The sequence below is a fragment of the Meles meles genome, chromosome 4, assembly GCF_922984935.1.
Source record: "Meles meles chromosome 4, mMelMel3.1 paternal haplotype, whole genome shotgun sequence".
Taxonomy (NCBI): Eukaryota; Metazoa; Chordata; class Mammalia; order Carnivora; family Mustelidae; genus Meles; species Meles meles.
The window spans coordinates 36,085,536-36,104,163 of record NC_060069.1 but is presented as its reverse complement, the minus strand read 5'-3'; the positions used below and the strand labels follow the sequence as shown (position 1 = coordinate 36,104,163).

At 42.3% G+C, this 18,628-nt stretch overlaps 1 protein-coding gene across 1 annotated transcript in view; it reads left to right on the top strand.

Annotated features, from left to right (window-relative positions):
* Nucleotides 1-18,628, top strand: part of GLB1 (galactosidase beta 1) — an 80,647-nt gene that overhangs the window by 37,054 nt on the left and 24,965 nt on the right. Inside the window, exons 10-11 of the mRNA XM_046001745.1 lie at nt 3,086-3,198; nt 16,980-17,054. Of these exons, the coding sequence (XP_045857701.1) occupies nt 3,086-3,198; nt 16,980-17,054 (188 nt within the window). The remainder of the gene's footprint in view (nt 1-3,085; nt 3,199-16,979; nt 17,055-18,628) is intronic.

Sequence of the window (18,628 nt, the reverse complement as noted above, 5' to 3'; positions counted from 1 at the left end):
CCTCCCTTCCATTCATGGCATTGTGCCAAGCATCCAGTCCAGGAATAAGGACTGATATTTTTGGAAAATTATACAGTCCATGGTACTATTTTTAAAAATTTTGTATTATTTTACTTAAAATGATATATTCTTCTTCTTAAAAAAGTAAGATAAGAACAACCACTTAGAAAATGGAAGTTGTCCTTCCAGAAAAAGTCCGTTGCGTTGCTCCCAGCCCTGCCAGAAACCATAAAAGTCTCTTTTCTGCCTCTGTTTTCCCATTTAGGCCTCATAGCAGTCTCATCTGTGCCAGAGATTATGGACCCATTTTATAGATTAGAAAAGGAGGGTACCAAAAAAAGTCCACGTTTCCCCTTCAGCTGGCAGGGGTTAGGGCTGGCCTCCGACCTGGGCCTTGAAAGCTGGTCATGGGCCTCATATCACCTCCTGCATCCTGAAACCCCACACCAGCCCCACCTGTGTTTGTGGGCCTCACTCACCCGCCCTAGTGCTTGGTCTCTTTGGGGACATGGAGGAGGACCAGTCTGTGCTTCTTAGCAGCTGCTCTTCAGGCCAGATCCTCACAGAGAGCAGTGAGAGCAAAACCCCTGGCGGGGAGCTCCCTGCGCATTCTGCCCACAGTACATATACCTGCTCACGCAGGCGCATGCACCACACTCTGCCTGTGTGCGTCCCCATCCGTGAGTTACATCATTCAGTTCAGCTTGGTAACCACTGATTGAGCTCTGCGCGGGTCAGTGAGGCCACACCCACCTCCGGTGTTCAGGAAGCTAGTGTGGAGCCATGCATATGTGCATAGGAACTGGGGGCCCGGGGTGGGGGGGCAAGGTGACTGCCACATTAGAGCTAGAGGAGGGGCCTCCAAAGGGGTGAGCTCCTTGCAACAAGGGATGTGGTTTTATTTTCCTTTGCATCTCACAGCAAAGGGTGTGCTTTAATGTATGTATCCCCACAGGCAGGTGGGCCTGTTGGCTGCCCGCTGCCTCTGATAATACAAAAGATGGGAAAGGTAATAGGACTGGGTCGGTTCAGTTGCCTGAGTGGTTCAGGTCCTCCCGAAGTGTGGATTTTGCGCAAAGAACTGATGAAACCGTGAGCAAATCCTCAGCCTCCCCAGCAGTAAGCTCACCCAAGGCAGCACCCTCAGTTATGGGCTGGAGGATCAGTCGAAGGAATTTATGACTACATCATAGGTGAACGATCAGATTTTGTGCCTCATTTGCTCAAAAATTAGCTTGGCTCTAAGATGATCCGCAAGCAGCTTTATTCTCATACCTTTGTGTTGCCACACACTCTCTGGAGTAGAAGAGAAAGGGCTGGCCCAGAGCCTTGCTGGTCCACGGAGGGCAGCATCAGCATCACCTGGGAGCCTGTTAAGAATGCAGAGTCCCAGGTCCCACCACAGACTTACCAACTCAGAATCTCAGGTGGGGTGGGCTCAGGACATAGAATTCACACACCATAAAAATCACAATTTTAAAGTGTACCATTCAGTGGTATTTAGTATATCACAAAGCTGTGCAACCATTACCACCATCCAATTCCAGAACATTTTCACTAGTCTAAAAAGAAACCCCTTACCCGAGAAACTCCCTACTCTCCCTCCTCCCAGTCCTTAGCAACCACTCATCTGTACTCTCTGTCTTTATGGATTTGCCTATTCTGGACATTTCTCATAAATAGAATTATACAATATGTGGTGTTTTGTATCTGGCTTCTTCCATTTAGCATAATCTTTTCCAGGGCCATCCATGTTGTAGCGTAGGTCAGCACTTTATTTTTTTACCGACAAATAATACTCTATTGTATCAATACACAGTGTTTTGTGTATCCATTTGTCAGTTGATGGATATTTGAGTTGTTCCCACTTTTTGACCATTATAAATAATGTTGCTATGAATGCTAACACGGAAGTATTCATTTGAGTTCATTCATTTGAGTTCTTTTGGGTGTATACCTCAGTGCAATTGCTGGGTCTCCGTGTGGCATGGGTGAGTTTTCTAATAGGAGCAGAGGATCACTGCCCACCGTTGGACCCAGTCTCCTACCTGTGAGCGTCTGTGACAAGGGGAGGGGCGTCTGCTCGAGGCTCTGCCGCTGGAACGATAATTGCCAAGCCATCTACTTTTCTCGTCTTTTTCAGCATTCGTTCTCAGGCTCTATTGTGGGTTTCATCTTCTGGGAGACAGACTGAGGGTGCCCAAGCTGGAGGTTTATTGGGGCACATTCCCAATAGCAGCACCTTTCGAGAGTGTGGGTGGCAGACGTGGGCAGAGGAAGATGTTGAGCAATGAGACAGCTCTGAGGTGGCTCAGCTGGTTCTAGCGGGAGCTCTACAGCGTGGACAGCCAGGGCCTGGGTTTTGCAGCACCCCCTTGGTCAGTCATTGGGTATGGGCTCTCCCCGGAGGGCCGTAACCTAGGCAAGGCCACGCAGCAGAGGCCCGTGAGCAGGGGGACACATTTGAGAGCCAGCAGCAGCCAACCCTCCCGGCAGCTGGGGGCGTGAGGGCTTGACTTGCTCCTGAAGGGGAAATGAGAGGACACCGCGGCACCTCTGACTACAGACGTTACAAAGACCTTAGGGTTCCACTTGAATCTGGAGACCGATGTGTGTCTCAGTACTCTCCCACTTTGTGTGTTCTGATAACCCCCGTTGTGTTCAGCTGATCCTTGGTCCGAGGGCATGGAAAAGATCCCAGACTTCGGGGTTTATCAGTGAGAGGTATGGGTCGTGTCAGAAGCCCTGCCACTCCTGCTTGTGAGACATGGAGCTGGGTTTAGGGAGAGCCTCACCTTCCTTGCGGCTTCAAGGGTGGTGACATCCACTGGGGTCTCTGCTAAGAGCTCTGGCTGAGAGAATGGGTGGGGACAGGGCCTTGTAGACTCGCAGGTGCTTGGTGAGGGCCACCTGCAGGAAGAAATGCATTCCTCTAAACCCTGACTCCTCGGGCCCCTCTCTTCACTTGACAATTGGTTTTTAATGTGTCCTTTATTTTCTCTCTCTACAGCCCTGAGCCCGTAAATCCCAAAGAGCTTGTCCCGGGGGAAAGCCTAGTAACTAGCGGCGTATTTTTGTCTTCTAGGAGCCAACATGCCGTATGAAGCGCAGCCCACCAGCTATGACTATGACGCCCCACTGAGCGAGGCAGGGGACCTCACTGAGAAGTATTTTGCTCTGCGAGACGTCATTCGGAAGGTGGGTGCTTGGTACGGGCTTGCTGTGGCCTGGTCTGGGACCAAGCCTGCTTTGGACCAGGCTGGTGACTGCCTGGTGTTTAAAAGGGCCTATGAAGGGAGGCCTCAGATGGATTTGGCCTTGAGTCTTGGCCTCTACCTGATTCAGAGTGAGTCTGTGGGCGAGTTCGTCCACTAGTCTGTTCATCGTAAAACTGGAACAGTAGCGCCTCAGTTAGTTACCAGGATTTAAAGAACGGCCGTGGGGCATCCAGGATGGGCCCGGCATGTCTGTTGTGCATCAGGCAGTAGCCGTGGCAGTTACCTGTACCGAAGGTGGGAAGGTGCGTGTCCACGCACAGAGCTGAGGCATGCCGGGAGCAAAGCCGGGCTTTTGTGAAGCGCCGTGCAAAGGGGAGCTGTCAGCAATACTTCACTTTTTTCATTTGGGGCAAGTCATTTGCTGTTTCCTTTCGGCCTGCAAGCTCAACTGCTCAGTCCCACTAACGTTGTGACCTTTTGAGGCATCCAAAGCACCCAGGTGGGGTTTCCTGTCTCTGCTGTGGGTAAAAAAAAAAGAAAAAAAAAAAACCCACAATTTTTCTGCTCAGTCACCTGAGTTTTGAAGTTAAAAAACAAAGGTTTTCTGCCTATAAATGGTATGGACTTTTGTTTTAGGTATGCCTTAGTCTCAATTTAAGACTAAGTGTTAAAAATTATATTAAGGAGGGCATGGATTGCAGGGAGCACTGGGTGTTCTATGCAGTGAGTCACGGAACACTACATCAAACACTGATGATATACTGTATGGGGACTAACATAATCATAAAAAAATTATACGATGAAATATTTTAAGCACATTAAAAAATATGATCAGTACGTAACTACTCATAGAATTTCTCCATTCCATCTGGATTTTCAGATTTGTGGTTGAAATGTTGTGCACGCTAATTTTTACCATGGCTTTCGTCTCTGCACAATTTAGAGCGATGACTTCCAAATTCTCTCTTGTATGTTTGTTCTGTTTCAAGGGTCTCTGTTCCTATCTTTGGTGTTACCTTCCTTTATCTGAAACTTTGTAACCCAGCCTTTCTTCTTCTCTCCTGTAAATATTTAACGTTATGTGTTTCTTTCAAGTACCTCTGTAGCTCCAATTCCTGTGTTGATATGTAGTATATTTATTATAACTTGCTTCTAAAAATGCCTATTTGGATTTCTCTTTGGACCTGGAAATGTTCAGAAGTAGTTCAAAAGTAGCAATTATTGTTCCAATTTTAGTATATGTGCTGCCAAAGCGAGCACCAAAAGTAGCAATTATTAAATATAAGTATTTTTTTCTGGTTCGCTGGTTTCTAACATATGTGCATTCTGGATAGGGAATGTGGTCTGTATGATACCAATCCCTTGAAAGGTGTTGAACCCAATCCTAGAGCCTGACGAGTGTCAAACTGAATCAATGTTCCATGCGTTCTTGCAAAGACTGTATGTTTTATAATTTTTGGATAGAATCTATATATGTGTTCCTTAGACTGAGTTTATTCATAGTGCTGTTGATATCTTTAATGTCCTTCCTGGCTTTTTGTCCATTTAGTCTATGATTTATTGAGAGAATTGTGTTACATATTTCTCTTTATACTTGTGTCAGTTTTGGTTTATTTGTTTTTTTTTTTTTTAAGATTTTATTTATTTATTTGAGAGAGCATAAGCAGGTCAGGGGGCAGAGGGAGAGAGAGAAGCAGACTCCCCGCTGAGCAGGGAGTCCAACATGGGGCTCAATCCCAGGGCCCTGAGATCATGACCTGAACCAAAGGCAAACACTTAGCTGACTGAGCCACCCAGGAGCCCCTAGTTGTGTCAGTTTTGAAGCCATGTTATTAGGTGTGCAAACTGAGAATTAAATTCTTCAGTATCATTTATTTAGTATCATTATGTGGTAACCCTGTATCTCTGGTAACGCCTTTTGTCTTCAAGTCTTTTGTCTGATACTAATAAAGTTTACCTGCATTCTTTTGGTTAATATTTACCTGGTGTATCTTTCATAAGACTTTAATTTCAACCTTTTTTTTTTTTTAAGATTTTATTTATTTATTTGAGTGGGGGAAGCAGCAGGCAGAGGGAGAAACAGGCTCCCTGCTGAGAAGGGAGCCCGATATGGGACTTGATCCCAGGACCCCAGGATCATGACTTGAGCTAAAGGCCGATGGTTAACCAACTGAGACACCCAAGCGTCCCGAATTTCAGTCTTTCAGTATCTTTTTTTTTTTAACATGTCCCTCATTAACAAGATATAACTGGGTTTTTGAAAAATTTAGTTTGAGCATTTTTGTTTTCTAACTAGTGCATCTATTCATTCTCATTCATTATGATTCTTGATATACATTGATTATTTTCAACTGTCTTATTTTATAATAATCTATTTTTCTAGCTTTTCCATTTTATCTTCTCTTGATTACTTTGAGTCTTTTTTTTTTTTTTTTCTTATTTTATCCCTCCCCCATGCCCAGCATCCTCCTCCCAGTTTGGAAGTTATTCACTATATTTCTGTTCTTTTAGTGGTTACCTACTAAAGTGTAAAATATGTACCCCCACCCCCCAAAAGCACAACTCATAAGTATCCCACTCAGTGAATTTATACAAGGCAGACACACCCCTGTAACCAACACATGGCGCCCCAGAGACCATGCGCATGCTCCTCTCTAGTCATGAACCTTCCATCCCCAGAGCCAACCACTACCCTGACCTCTGTCACCATAGGTTAGTTTTGCCTGTTTTTTTGACTTTATGTAAATGGGTTCATACAGTATGCCCGCCTTTATGTCTGACTCTCAAAACACTTTAACATTCAGTTTTAGCTTATAATAATTTAAAAACTAATCAGTACAACCATCCAACCAAAACTTTATCTCATATTAACCCCAGTTACATCCCTCTTGACTTATATGTTACTAATGTCATGCAGTTTAATTCTCTTGGGTTTAGAGTTCATGTATTTCAATTCTTTCTTGAAAAAACCCTGGAAGGCATTATTATAATTATTTCAGACACTAATTGACCTGACCCACATTGTTTATTTATTCAGCAGTAATTCCACAATTATTTAGCAAGTTCCTTCTATATCCCAGGCATGGCTTTAGCCACTCGTTATATATGACACCTCCTTGCCGGTGAAGCAGGAGTGAAGACTTTAAGGTGGTAGGACAGCCATGTGGGACATCCAGGGTGAGAGTTCAAACAGAATGTCACCAGTAAGAGGTGGGCATGCATCTGGCATTTTAAAGAACCAGCAAGGAGGCCAGTGTGGCTGGAGCTTAGTTAGCCAAGGGGAGAGTGGTAGGAGATGAGGTCAGAGACATAGCAGGGAACTGATCCCCTAGAGCCTTACTGGCTGTTGGAGGATTTTGGCTTTGACTCTGAGTGAAATGGAGAGACACTGTAGAGCTGAACAGAGTCATTAAAGGATTGCTCAGGCTACTATGTAGAGACTAGACTCTGGGAGGCAAGACAAGGATAGAACAGGAAAATCAAAGGTTTTTGCAGCCATTTAGGTGAGACGGGATTGGACCAGTTCAAAGATAGCTGTAGAAAACTTTCTCAAAATGGAATGGGTCAATGTTGCTTGCCTCTGACATTCTGAATGATACTACTAAATGGCCCTTCAATGAAATTGTACTTCCCCACACTTTTACCAATACTATGAATTATCAAGCTTTTTGACCTTGCCATTTGATAGGTATAAAGGATCATTTTAAAAGAAAACACTAAATTTCTCTAGTGATGAGTACTAGAGTTGTACACCCTTTTATGCATAAATTGTCCATCCATGTTTCTTTTTCTGTGAACTACTTATGTCGGTTCTTTCACAATTTCTCTGTTTGCCTGTTTGTCTTCTCTGTAATTTGCAAGAGTTCTATTATTCTGGCATTTTTAACAGTTTGGGGGTTTCTTCATCTTTTTTTTTTTTCCTGTAAAAAACAATCCTGAATTTTTACCTAGTGAAATCTACCCCCTGCTCTCTTTCATGGCTATTTCCCTAGTCTAGTAGTGTAAATAAATTCCTGTGGAGCACTTAAAATTTTTGTGATTTCATATTTTACGTAGAAATATTGATGTATATGGAATTGCTGTTTTTGCTGTTGGGAGTGAGATAGGAATTTAACTTTATTCTCTTAGATTATCAGAGACCATTAACTGTCTCCAGGTCCATTTTGCTTCCTGATCTCTTTCCACTGTAAACCATCATTGCTATAGTCTCTCCTTAGTAGATAGGTGACAGTATCACCAAGAACATTAACGCTACTACATACATTCTGTTGAGGAGCATGAAGACAATGATGTATTCAGATACGCATTTCAGAAAGGATGTTGGATAAGGCAACAAAAATGAATGTGTATTCCTTGTCTTTAGCAATCTCTGCACCCAACATGGGGCTCCAACTCACAACCCCAAGATCAAGGGTCTTGTACTCCCTTAATCGAGCCAGCCAGGCACCCCATATGTGTATTTAAATGTGCAAGAAAAATCATTACAAATTTAAAAACTTTAAAGTTTAGGGGCGCCTGGGTGGCTCAGTGGGTTAAAGCCTCTGCCTTCAGCTCAGGTCATGATCCCAGAGTCCTGGGATCGAGCCCCACATCAGGCTCTCTGCTCTGCGGGGAGCCTGCTTCCTCCTCTCTCTCTGCCTGCCTCTCTGCCTAGTTGTGATTTCTCTCTGTCAAATAAATAAAAAATATTAAAAAAAAAAACTTTAAAGTTTAAAATAATCACAAACATCACAAAACTTAAAAACCACATTTTAGATTTATTAGCTATTTAAAATATAACTGCTATCCTTCTTTCCTTACATTCTTTTGGCTGCATGCTATTTTTTGTCTCTGTTATGTTTGTAATCTTTTCCTCTAGAGAGAATGGAAATCTTTCTCTTCAGCATGGCTGATTGAACTTTGTCTTTTAATATGTATTGAAAGTTTAGAAAACAGAAAATTTCACATTTTGTTATTGATAATGTTATATAAGTGTTTAGGATTATTAACAAAATTGGGGGAATCTCCAGTTCCTTCCTACATGAGCTGCAGTATTTGGAGGAAATTGCTGCAGACATGCTCTGGCCCTATACGTTTGAAACCCTGTGTCTCCTCCAGAACCCCCAAACTTCTGAGGTGCCTCAGGGCACCATCAAGTGATATGCAAGTGAGTCCGAATATTGGGTGTTAGGAATAATCTGTTACTGGTAATTATCTATCCACGGAAGTGACAGTGAACTATGTAGATATATTTTACACCCGAATTAAATAAATCTCCACCTCAACTCCCCTTTGGCTGAATTCCAGAAACGCTTAGCCAGGGTCTCCTGATGTAAAAGGGTTATGCAACACAGAGAAGCTGGAGCAAAAGGAGACAAGGGTCTTAGCCTGTTGTGGTTAAATTATATTACTTCTGCAAATTTTAAAAACACCTATGACCATGTGAACGCACTGCCAGGATCCTCCCTGCAGACATTTCTGGAGGCGGAAGATGAGCTAGAAAGTTGCCATAACCTAGGAATGACATGGTGGCAGGGGCAGCAGGGATTGGAGAGGAAGTCTGTAGATTTGAACAGTGTTAAGGAGGTAAAATTGATAAGATTCAGGAACTGAACACCTGCAGGTGTGTGAAAGTATGAGAAGTCATTGATTTGTCCAGGTTACAGCTTTGGTTGGATAACTGGATAGGTATTACAGGCAGCAACCACTACAGAGAATTGCAGACAAGGCACAGGCTGGGAAGGGGGAGGGGGAAGCAACTTCCATTCTAAGCTTATGTAGCTTCAGATGCTTCTGGGGACATCCAGGTGGAGGTGTCTATCCAGCAAGTCCCTCTCTTAAGAGGGAGAAACTCTGGAAGAAGTCATTAGGACAGGGTCCTCAGTGGAAGTAGAGGCTAACGTCCAGGAGAAGTGGATTGCCCATGGAGAGCTCAGTAAGAAGGGCAGGGCCAAGCAAAGGCAAACCAACCCAGGGGATCCCAAGCATTTAACCAGTGAGCATAGTAAGATGACCCCATGAAGGAGACAGTCTTCAGAAAGCTTTCCCTCTTCTCTTCTTTTAGGTTTGGAAGAGAGAGATTAGCTACTTTATAAGTGGGATCTTTCTTAGGAGACTTTGTAGATGTTCAGTTGGGTGGTTTGTTAAATGATATTCAAAATATTTGCTTGCATTGAGGAAAAGAATAGGATCATAAATACCCCCATATATAGCTCTTCCTGTCTCTTCCTTCAGCAGAGACTTAAAAAGTAGAATGGGTCTCTTTTTTATACCTATTTCAAGAGCAAGTTGGGTGTCAGTGGACAATATCTTCCACTAACATGGGCGCCCAGGGATAATTTCCCATCAGGCTGCACAGACCTGTGCTCAGTGATAAAGGCTCCAGGTGGCCCTTTGCGTATGATTCTTTAAGGTATGACAAAGCTCATGACATTTGCATTTTCTAAGGTATTCTCTTTGGTGTGGGTAAACCCAACCAGACATGGTTAACACTTTGACCTCGAGGATGAACCATAAGATATAGGGCAGCAACCTCCTCCTCCCTACTGATCCCTGAGAGGGGCCTCACTCAGTGGTGAGTTTATTTTTGTATGCTTTTGAATGAATTTAAGACCCATTTTTGAGGAGTTTTGTTACACTTCTTCATAGGGATTCTATTAAAGATAAAAGTCCAGATGGCTTTTTGGAGATGGGTCATTTTACAGAAATTAATCAAGTTGTATGTTGAGGACCTTGATAATTGGAGCAAATCTTAGGGTTCCTTGAGGTGGGCATTGGGGCTGGGTGGGGACTCAGAATGCTAAAATGACCACAGGGACTTTTAGTACTTCAAAGCTAAATGAAGGGTAGCCTGGGTGACCCACTCAGATAAGCATTTACCTCTTGATCTCAGCTCAGGTCATAATCTCAGGGCTGTGAGACTGAGCCCCACATCAAGCTTTGTGCTTAGCGTGGTGTCTGCTTGAGATTCTCTCCCTCTCCCTCTACCCCTCCCCACCACTCACACAATCAATCAATCAATCAATTAATCTTCCAAAAAAAGAAAACTTAATGAAGTTTGAAACTTGACCAAAGACCAGTCTACAATGGCTGATTGATTGTCCTTCTTGTTTCATGGATGGAATGACATTAGCTCAGTGAGTAGACACAAGCTGTCTCTTACTGATCCATGGTGCTGGTGGAAACATGGTGTTTTATGACTGACAATTAAGGATGACAAAATGAACATTACATAACAAATGGTAGATTTTTAAAGCATTGCCTACACTCTTGTGGCTCTAGACTTTTCCTTTCCTACAGACTTGGGTTTTCTAGTCTGTCTTCCGGTTTTTTCTCTAAAATGCTGATCTGATCAAGATGCCTTCCATGACTTGGCTCCCTATTACCCTCAAGCTTCATTTTTCAGCTCTCCACTTCTTCTACCTGACTTTTGGATGGAGGCATAATACTCCACTACATATATGAACCATATCCATTCATCTTTTGCAGGGCATCTTGGTTCTTTCCAGAGTTTGGCAACTGTGGCCATTGCTGCTATGAATATTGGGGTAGCGATGGCCCTTCTTTTCATTATATCTGTATCTTTGAGGTAAATACCCAGTAGTGCAATTGCAGGGTCATAGGGAAGCTCTATTTTTCATTTCTTAAGGAATCTCCGCATTGTTTTCCAACGTGGCTGCACCAACTTGCATTCCCACCAACAGTGAAAGAGGGTTCCCCTTTCTCCACATTCTCTCCAACACACGTTGTTTACTGTCTTGTTAATTTTGGCCATTCTAACTGGTGTAAGATGTGGTTTGATTTGAATCTCCCTGATAGCTAATGATGATGAACACTATATATTTTTTAGAGATTTTATTTATTTATTTGAGAGAAAGTAAGAGAGCATGCACAAGCCAGGGGAAAGGGCAGAGGGAGAGGGACATGCAGACTCCCCACTGAGCAGGGAGCCCAACGAAGGGCTTGATCCCAGGACTCTGCAATCATGACCTGAACCAAAGGCAGATGCTTAACTAACTGAACCACCCAGGTGCCCCTTGGTATACACTAAATTAAGATTCATATAAAATGCTCGTATCATTTGACCTAGTAACTTCTCACTTGGGCCTTTATTAAAAAGATTTTTTTAGGGGTTCCAGGGTGGCTCAGTTGGTTGAACATCTGCCTTTGGCTAGGGTCATGATCCACTGGTCCTGGGATTGAGCCCCACATCGGGCTACCTGCTCAGTGGAGAGCCTGCTTCTCCCTCTCCCTCTGCTGCTTCCCCTGCTTGTGTTCTCTTTCTCTCTCTGTAAAATCATTAAATAAAATCTTTAAACAAAAAAAGTATTTTGAGGGGGCGCCTGGGTGGCTCAGTGGGTTAAGCCTCTGCCTTCGGCTCTAGTCATGATCCCAGGGTCCTGGGATCAAGCCCCGCATTGGACTGTCTGCTCAGCAGGAGCCTGCTTCCCCCTCTCTCTCTCTGCCTGCCTCTCTGCCTACTTGTGATCTCTCTCTGTCTGTCAAATAAAATAAATAAAATCTTTAAAAATATATATATTTTTTGATTGTTGACTTTTTTTTTTAAGATTTATTTATTGATTTGAGTGAGAGAGCATAAGCAAGGGGTATGGCAAAGGGACAGAGAGAAGCAGACTCCCCACTGAGCAGAGACTTACTCCCAAGACCTGGGGATCATGGCCCAAGCTGAAGGCAGACACTTAACCCACTGAGCCACCCAGATGCCCCAAAAGGATTTTTTTTTAAACCAAGATAATGCTGTAAACATAAAATTGTTCATTGCAGTGTTATTTGTAATATCAAAAATTGGAAATGATCTACCTCCTAATACTGAAAGGATGGTCATATCCATTTGAATATAATGTGCAATAGATAAAATTATTGTCAGTATTTGGTCACGCCGGAAGTACTTTTGGTAAGTAGCAGTAGCACATTTTTACTGTCTCTAACCTTACGTGGTACATATGCATAAGGGGAGGGCCAGGAGGAAAAGTGAAAGAGAAGAGGCTCTGTGGGTTGTTTTTGTCTTTGGAATTATGTTTAGTTAATAGAAGACACTTTCTATTGTACCGTTGTTGGACAGTAAAGGGAGTCAGATGGAACTGTAGAAACACAACTTAGAGTCAGGAACCCAGCTCACTCCTTTACCCTCTTGATCATCTTGAGCAAGTTCCTTAGTCTCGCCTCTAAAAACGAAATACAGTACTGCCTATGAAGGCCTTTGTGAGTGGCAGATGAGATGGCAGAGAGCCAGAGGAGCGCTCCATCACTGTTAGGTGGATGGAGGTTAAAGAGGAATGTCCGCATAGTGAGTTTTTCTTCCAATACGGTAGTCCTCGTTAGACTGGACTCTACTTTGATTTTCTAAGTTAGATATGACGTGGTCACTGCTTTGTGCACGTGAATAGGGAACTTTGGAACACAAATCAGAGTACTCTCAGGTCCCCCCTTGTGGATTTGTGTTTTCTGCTTTTCTTGACCGGAAGGTGAGGTGGAGGAAGAAGAGATGGGTGAGCGGCCGAAGGAGAATGAATGTGCTCTAGGACTGCAGGGAAGACTGGAAGAGAGCTCACATTTCGTCTCTCTGGGATCAACAGTAATAACTCCTTGGCCTTGCATTCGTTTTAATACAAATCATGAAGATCATCATAATGTACTCTTTGAAAAATTTCACAGAAGTATTGATTCATAGAGTATTAGAAATATAAAGGACTTCAAAATGGCTGACTGACCACATACTAATCTCTTCTGCCTTTCAAATGTTATTAAATGATTAATTGAAACCAACAAGGGTGCCTGGGTGGCTTAAGCGTCTGCCTTCAGCTCAGGTCATGATCTCAGGGTCCTGGGATTGAGCCCCTGCTCAGTGAGGAGTCTGCTTCTCCTACTGCCCTTCCCCCCTGCTCATGCTCTCTCTCTCTCTCACTCTCTATATCTCAAATAAATAAGTAAAATCTTTCAAGTGAAGCCAACAAGAAGGAAGCTGTCTATGCATGAGAGATTTTAGAAACTTTCTGGGAAGCAAAAATAGGTGGAGGGGGCTGAGGAAGTAGCATGAGGAACTCTACGTTCCCAGTGAGTGTGAGAGAGGGTTATAGAAACAGCTAATGGAGTAGATTGTCCTTAAAGAACCCTGGAGAGGGCACCTGGATGGCTCAGTTGGTTAAGCAACTGCCTTCGGCTCAGGTCACGATCCCGAAGTCCCAGAATCGAGTTCCGCATTGGGCTCCCAGCCCCACAGGGAGTCTGCTTCTCCCTCTGACCTACTCCCCTCTCTTGCTCTCTCTCAAATAAATAAACAAAATCTTTTAAAAAGAAAAAAAAAAAAAAAGAAGAAGAACCCCAGAGTGCCAGGATCCTAGAAGTGCAGGTGTGTCAAGAGACAGAATGAAACAGCTAAAACTAAGAAGGCTAATTTCCCATTAGGCCCTCCACTCTCTACCCCTCTTTCAAACAGACTATCAGGGAAGTATCTTTTTAACAGTCAAAAAATAAGAATTTTTTTTAAAAAAGTGCAGCCTGAGAGCAAAGACCCTACATATTATGTCTGACTCCCAAGTCATCCTAAAACAGAGTTCCCCACTGGACAAGCCCTGCTTCTGCACATAGGGCTGGACTGGCATAGAGAGGATGCAAGTGCTAGTGCATTCATTTGCATTACCATTAAATGTGGTGGGACGGCCAGGGGTAGCCAAATGTTTAAGGACATCCATAAAACCTGTAAAGGGAAAGAGAAAGACCAAAATGAAATAAACAGAAAAATAACATAAAGGAAACAGAAGGCTCGGGGACAGGAATGAAAGATCTTGAGCAAAACAAAACAGACCCTCTCAAATTTATATCTTTCAGAAACATATGAAAAGATGTTGTTTCCACAATATAAGAATATGATGCTTTGAAAAAGCATATTTTTGTTCCCCCAAATAAAAAATAATCTCCTAGAAATTAGAACCGGAAGACAGAGATGGAAATAGTGAAAAGATGAGAGAGATAGAGGGACAATCTAGAATGTCTAATTTACCTTTAAGGGAAAAAGATAGAGAAAAAGAAGATACCGAAGAATTTTTTTCCAAAACAGAAAAGAATATTTGAGTTGCCCATAAATTTAAATTTAATAAATTTATAATAATAAATTTAAAATACATATCCAAACACATCCTTGGAAAAATTTAAAACAGAGAGAATAAAGCACTTACAAGCTTCTAGGGAGGAAAAAGCCAATCACCTTTGAAAGAACAACAAGCTTGGTCTGAGTCATACTGGATGATACAGGGAAGACACATCTTCCTGTCTGAGGGAAGATGATTTTCAACATAGAATTCTGTAGTCATCCAAATTATCAGCTAAATGTGCCATCTTCAGACATTCAAAGTTTTAAAATATTTTCCTTTCACATACCAGTACTTGGGAAGTACTTGAGACTGCTCCAGTGAAATGAGGTAGTTATAAGATCCTAGAAACAGAAGCTAAAAACAGGAGAACAATGAAAAGAAGTCCCAGAATATCAAGCCTAAAGGAGAGTCAGTCCATCGGAGTAAGAAGACTTGAGAGTTCCAATAGGGAGTTTCCTGGGGGGAAGGAGTGTTTGAAAAAACTTGATACCATCTTTGGAAATTTGGAACAACCTATAGAGGTGTTAACCTAAAGGCAGACAGGGAAAAAAAAATGCAATTAGAAACCCCAGGGGAGGAAAAAACACAAAAAGCTGAACAAGATAGAACATGCCATCATGGTATATAATACTTAATTTTGCAGAGAGTCATAATCATAATTATATTCATTATAATCATGTGAGCATGAGCACTATTGATTGATTTTGCAGTCAGACTCAAAATACAGGTGAAGGGAAGATGTATGGGTACAAGATAGGCTGTTTTAACCTTGACGATATAAAGGTATAGCTGATAGTTTGGGGTGGAGTAGTGAAGAGAGCTCAGGGAAGGATGCAGATAGCCTTATCTTAAAAGGTATGAATACAAAAATAGTCTTAACTGATGGAACTAAGAAATAAAGGTATATTATTTCAAGCTACAAAGGTGACCAGTAGAGAGACTGAAAATGGTGATAGAACCAAATTGTCAAGAAAGAGAGATATCCAGAATACTACAATGGAGCTAAGTTCTCATGTATTAAATCAATGATAATTTTTTTTTTAAAGATTTTATTTATTTGAGAGAGAGACAGTGAGAGAGAGCATGAGAGGGGAGAAAGTCAGAGGGAGAAGCAGACTCTCCAAGGAGCAGGGAGCCCGAAGTGGGACTCGATCCCAGGACTCTGGGATCATGACCTGAGCTGAAGGCAGTCGCTTAACCAACTGAGCCACCCAGGCGCCCGATAATTTTTTTTTATTTTATTTATTTGACAGAGAGAAATCACAACTAGGCAGAGAAGCAGGCAGAGAGAGAGGAGGAAGCAGGCTTCCTGCGGAGCAGAGAGCCCGATGCGGGGTTCGATCCCAGGACCCTGGGATCATGACCTGAGCCCAAGGCAGAGGCTTTAACCCACTGAGCCACCCAGGCACCCCAATCAATGATAATGTTTTAATAGATCAAATAAGAAATCTCAGATAACTATATTATTTAGAGACCAGAATTGTGAAAATGGAACAACTAAGTGAATTTAAAATGGTTTCCTCTGAAGAATAGAGCTAAGAGAATAGTGAGTCAAGGAGACTATTGCTTTTCATTATAACAGTCTCTTATCTTCCTTCTTAAATTACTTTTAAAAGGGGAAACTGAAAGGAAGAAGGAGGAAGAGAAGAAGGGAGGAAGAAAGAAATGTAAGATCATAATGCAACCTACTTGGAAATGGACACAGACTTTTTTTTCTTTTTAAGATTTTATTTATTTGTCAAAGAGAGAGAGAACATAAGCAGAGGGAGTAGCAGGCAGAGGGAGAAGCAGGCTCCCTGCTGAGCAAGGAGCCCGACTCGGGACTTGACCCCAGGACCCTGGGATCATGACCTGAGTCGAAGGCAGACGCTTACCTGACTGAGCCACCCAGGCGTCCCTGGACACAAACTTTTAAGACCTGGTACTTAACGTCTTCTGACTCTAATGTAAATGTGTGTGTGTGTTTAATATTTAATTTTTATTTTTATTTTAGTTTTTACTTTTTATCTAAGAATAATTTCAAAGTTAAAACCAAAGAGTTTTAAGAATAAAAGTAGTACAAAGAGCACTCGAGTGTCCCACACCCAGATTTACCCATGTCAACATTACACTCTGTTGCTTCATCATTTGCCCCTCACCACCTCCTTGGGTTTTCTAAACCACTGGAGGGTTGCATATGTCATGATCCTTTACCCCTAAATACTTCAGTGTGTGTTTCATAATAGGTAGGAATATGCTCTTATATAAACCACAGGAGATTTAACACTGATACGAAACTTTCATCTACCAGTAAGATTTAACCTACAAACAACACTTCTCCCTACTAGGGCTACCTTCTTTCAGCTTCTGTCTTGCTGTGGGCCTTCTTCCTTTTCTCCCCCACCCCACCTCATTTTCTCCCCTTGTTTTTGCTGTTTCGAAGTCTTTTGTTCTGTCATTATTTGAATGATTCCTGGAGCTTAAAATGCAGGCAAAATACACAGGCACACACTTAGAAGTAAAACCTTTACCCGACCCTGTCGTGGAGAATGTCTTTGTTCCTTTGCCTTTCCAAGAATCGCTGGCACTATTGTTTGAGTCTTTGAGCCTCCTTTTGAAAAATGGATTGTATCGCTGTGTTTCTGAGGGTTTAACAGCTTTTTATCTTCTCTTTTTCCACTCCGGTTTATAGTTTGAAAAAGTACCAGAAGGTTTCATCCCTCCATCTACACCCAAGTTTGCATATGGAAAAGTTGCTCTGAAGAAGGTAAGAGGGCACATAAACAGAGCTGTTGAGAGTGGGGAAGTGGAACTCAGCATCTGTGAGTGAAAGTGTTACTCTGGGGCATTGGTTCTATTTTTCTGTGAGTTTGTTTTCTGTGAGACTGCTGGGGTAGGTGATGTTTCTGGGCAAATGGGGACGTGAGAGCTGAGAGGATATGTGTGCAGGTTGATAAGGTGAGCACGCGGGGCATGAGCAGGAGGAGGTGGGCATTCTTAGATCATGCAGGTCATTTTGGTTCAATGATTAGTCATCCAAAGGAACTTCAGGAGACTTTGTGGGAATAACATGGCACCTTGTTATGGCTGGTGAGGCTGCTTTCCATGATTTACTTTTTTTCAGGGGTTCTCAAAAGTCACAGGCATTTTCATAGATTTTTGCATAATTCAGTACACTCCCTTCATCTCAAAATCATGTCCTAATTTTTGTGCCCTGTGGTTTATATGGTAAATGAGACATCAAGGGGAAAAGCTAAAAATTAATCATAAATAAGAGACATTTTATTCTAGGAAAGAAAAAGAGGGGAGATTTCGTTTCCTTCTCAGGAGTGACGTAAACCAAAATCAATTTGTTTTGACCATCTTTGTTTTCAGGATTTCCCCTTTTATAATCCCTAACTCCTACATCTGTTAACTCACAAGAAAAAAAAAATGAGCAGTTACATATTTCTTAAGAATCTTGATTCTAAAATAGTGTAAGTTTTTATCTTTAACCAAAATGCCAAACATGATTGTATAATTTTTCCATTCCTAAAGCCCTTTGATATTACGGTTGGTTGAGCTCTCGTAACATTTTCCACCTAGTGTCAGATAGGTGTGTTACATTCTACAATGACTGTGGTCTGTCTGCCTGATAGGAATCTTTATTTAGTTTAATCAGACTTTAATCACACTTGTAAAGGGAGCACCTTCTACTTTTTCAGTGCTGCTGCTACTTAAGGAAAAAGTTGATTTGTTTTGGAGCTGTGAGAAATTTATTTTTATGCAACAGAAAATAGCTGCAAATATTTAATACAGCAACATTGTGAAACAAAGCAAAACCAACCTTTTTTTTTTTAAGATTTTATTTATTTATTTGACAGAGAGATCTCAAGTAGGCAGAGGGGCAGGCAGAGAGAGAGGGGGAAGCAGGCTCCCTGCCGAGCAGAGAGCCCAGTGCGGGGGCCCGATCCCAGGACCCCAGGATCATGACCTAAGCCAAATGCAGAGGCCTTAACCCACTGAGCCACCCAGGCACCCCAGCAAAATCAATCTTAATACCAAAAATGGATTCTGTTTACCATGAAGGAAAATTGTGTAAGCAGAAATTGCTTTTCATTATTAACTAAACACGTACAATTTCAGGTAGCAAGTTAGCATACAACTGAATTAAATTAACGTTGGATGTGGTCATATAGGATAAAACCTTTTACTGTGAGTTGAATTTCTTTAGCTATCCAAATAGAAAAACTTCCACGTGAGTAGCTGAATTGATGGAATTGTACTTCAGATTTTGTGTTCCTTGATCCCACACATCAGCAAGGTAAGGTGACCCTGAGAGTGTTTATGAAATTCGCAACC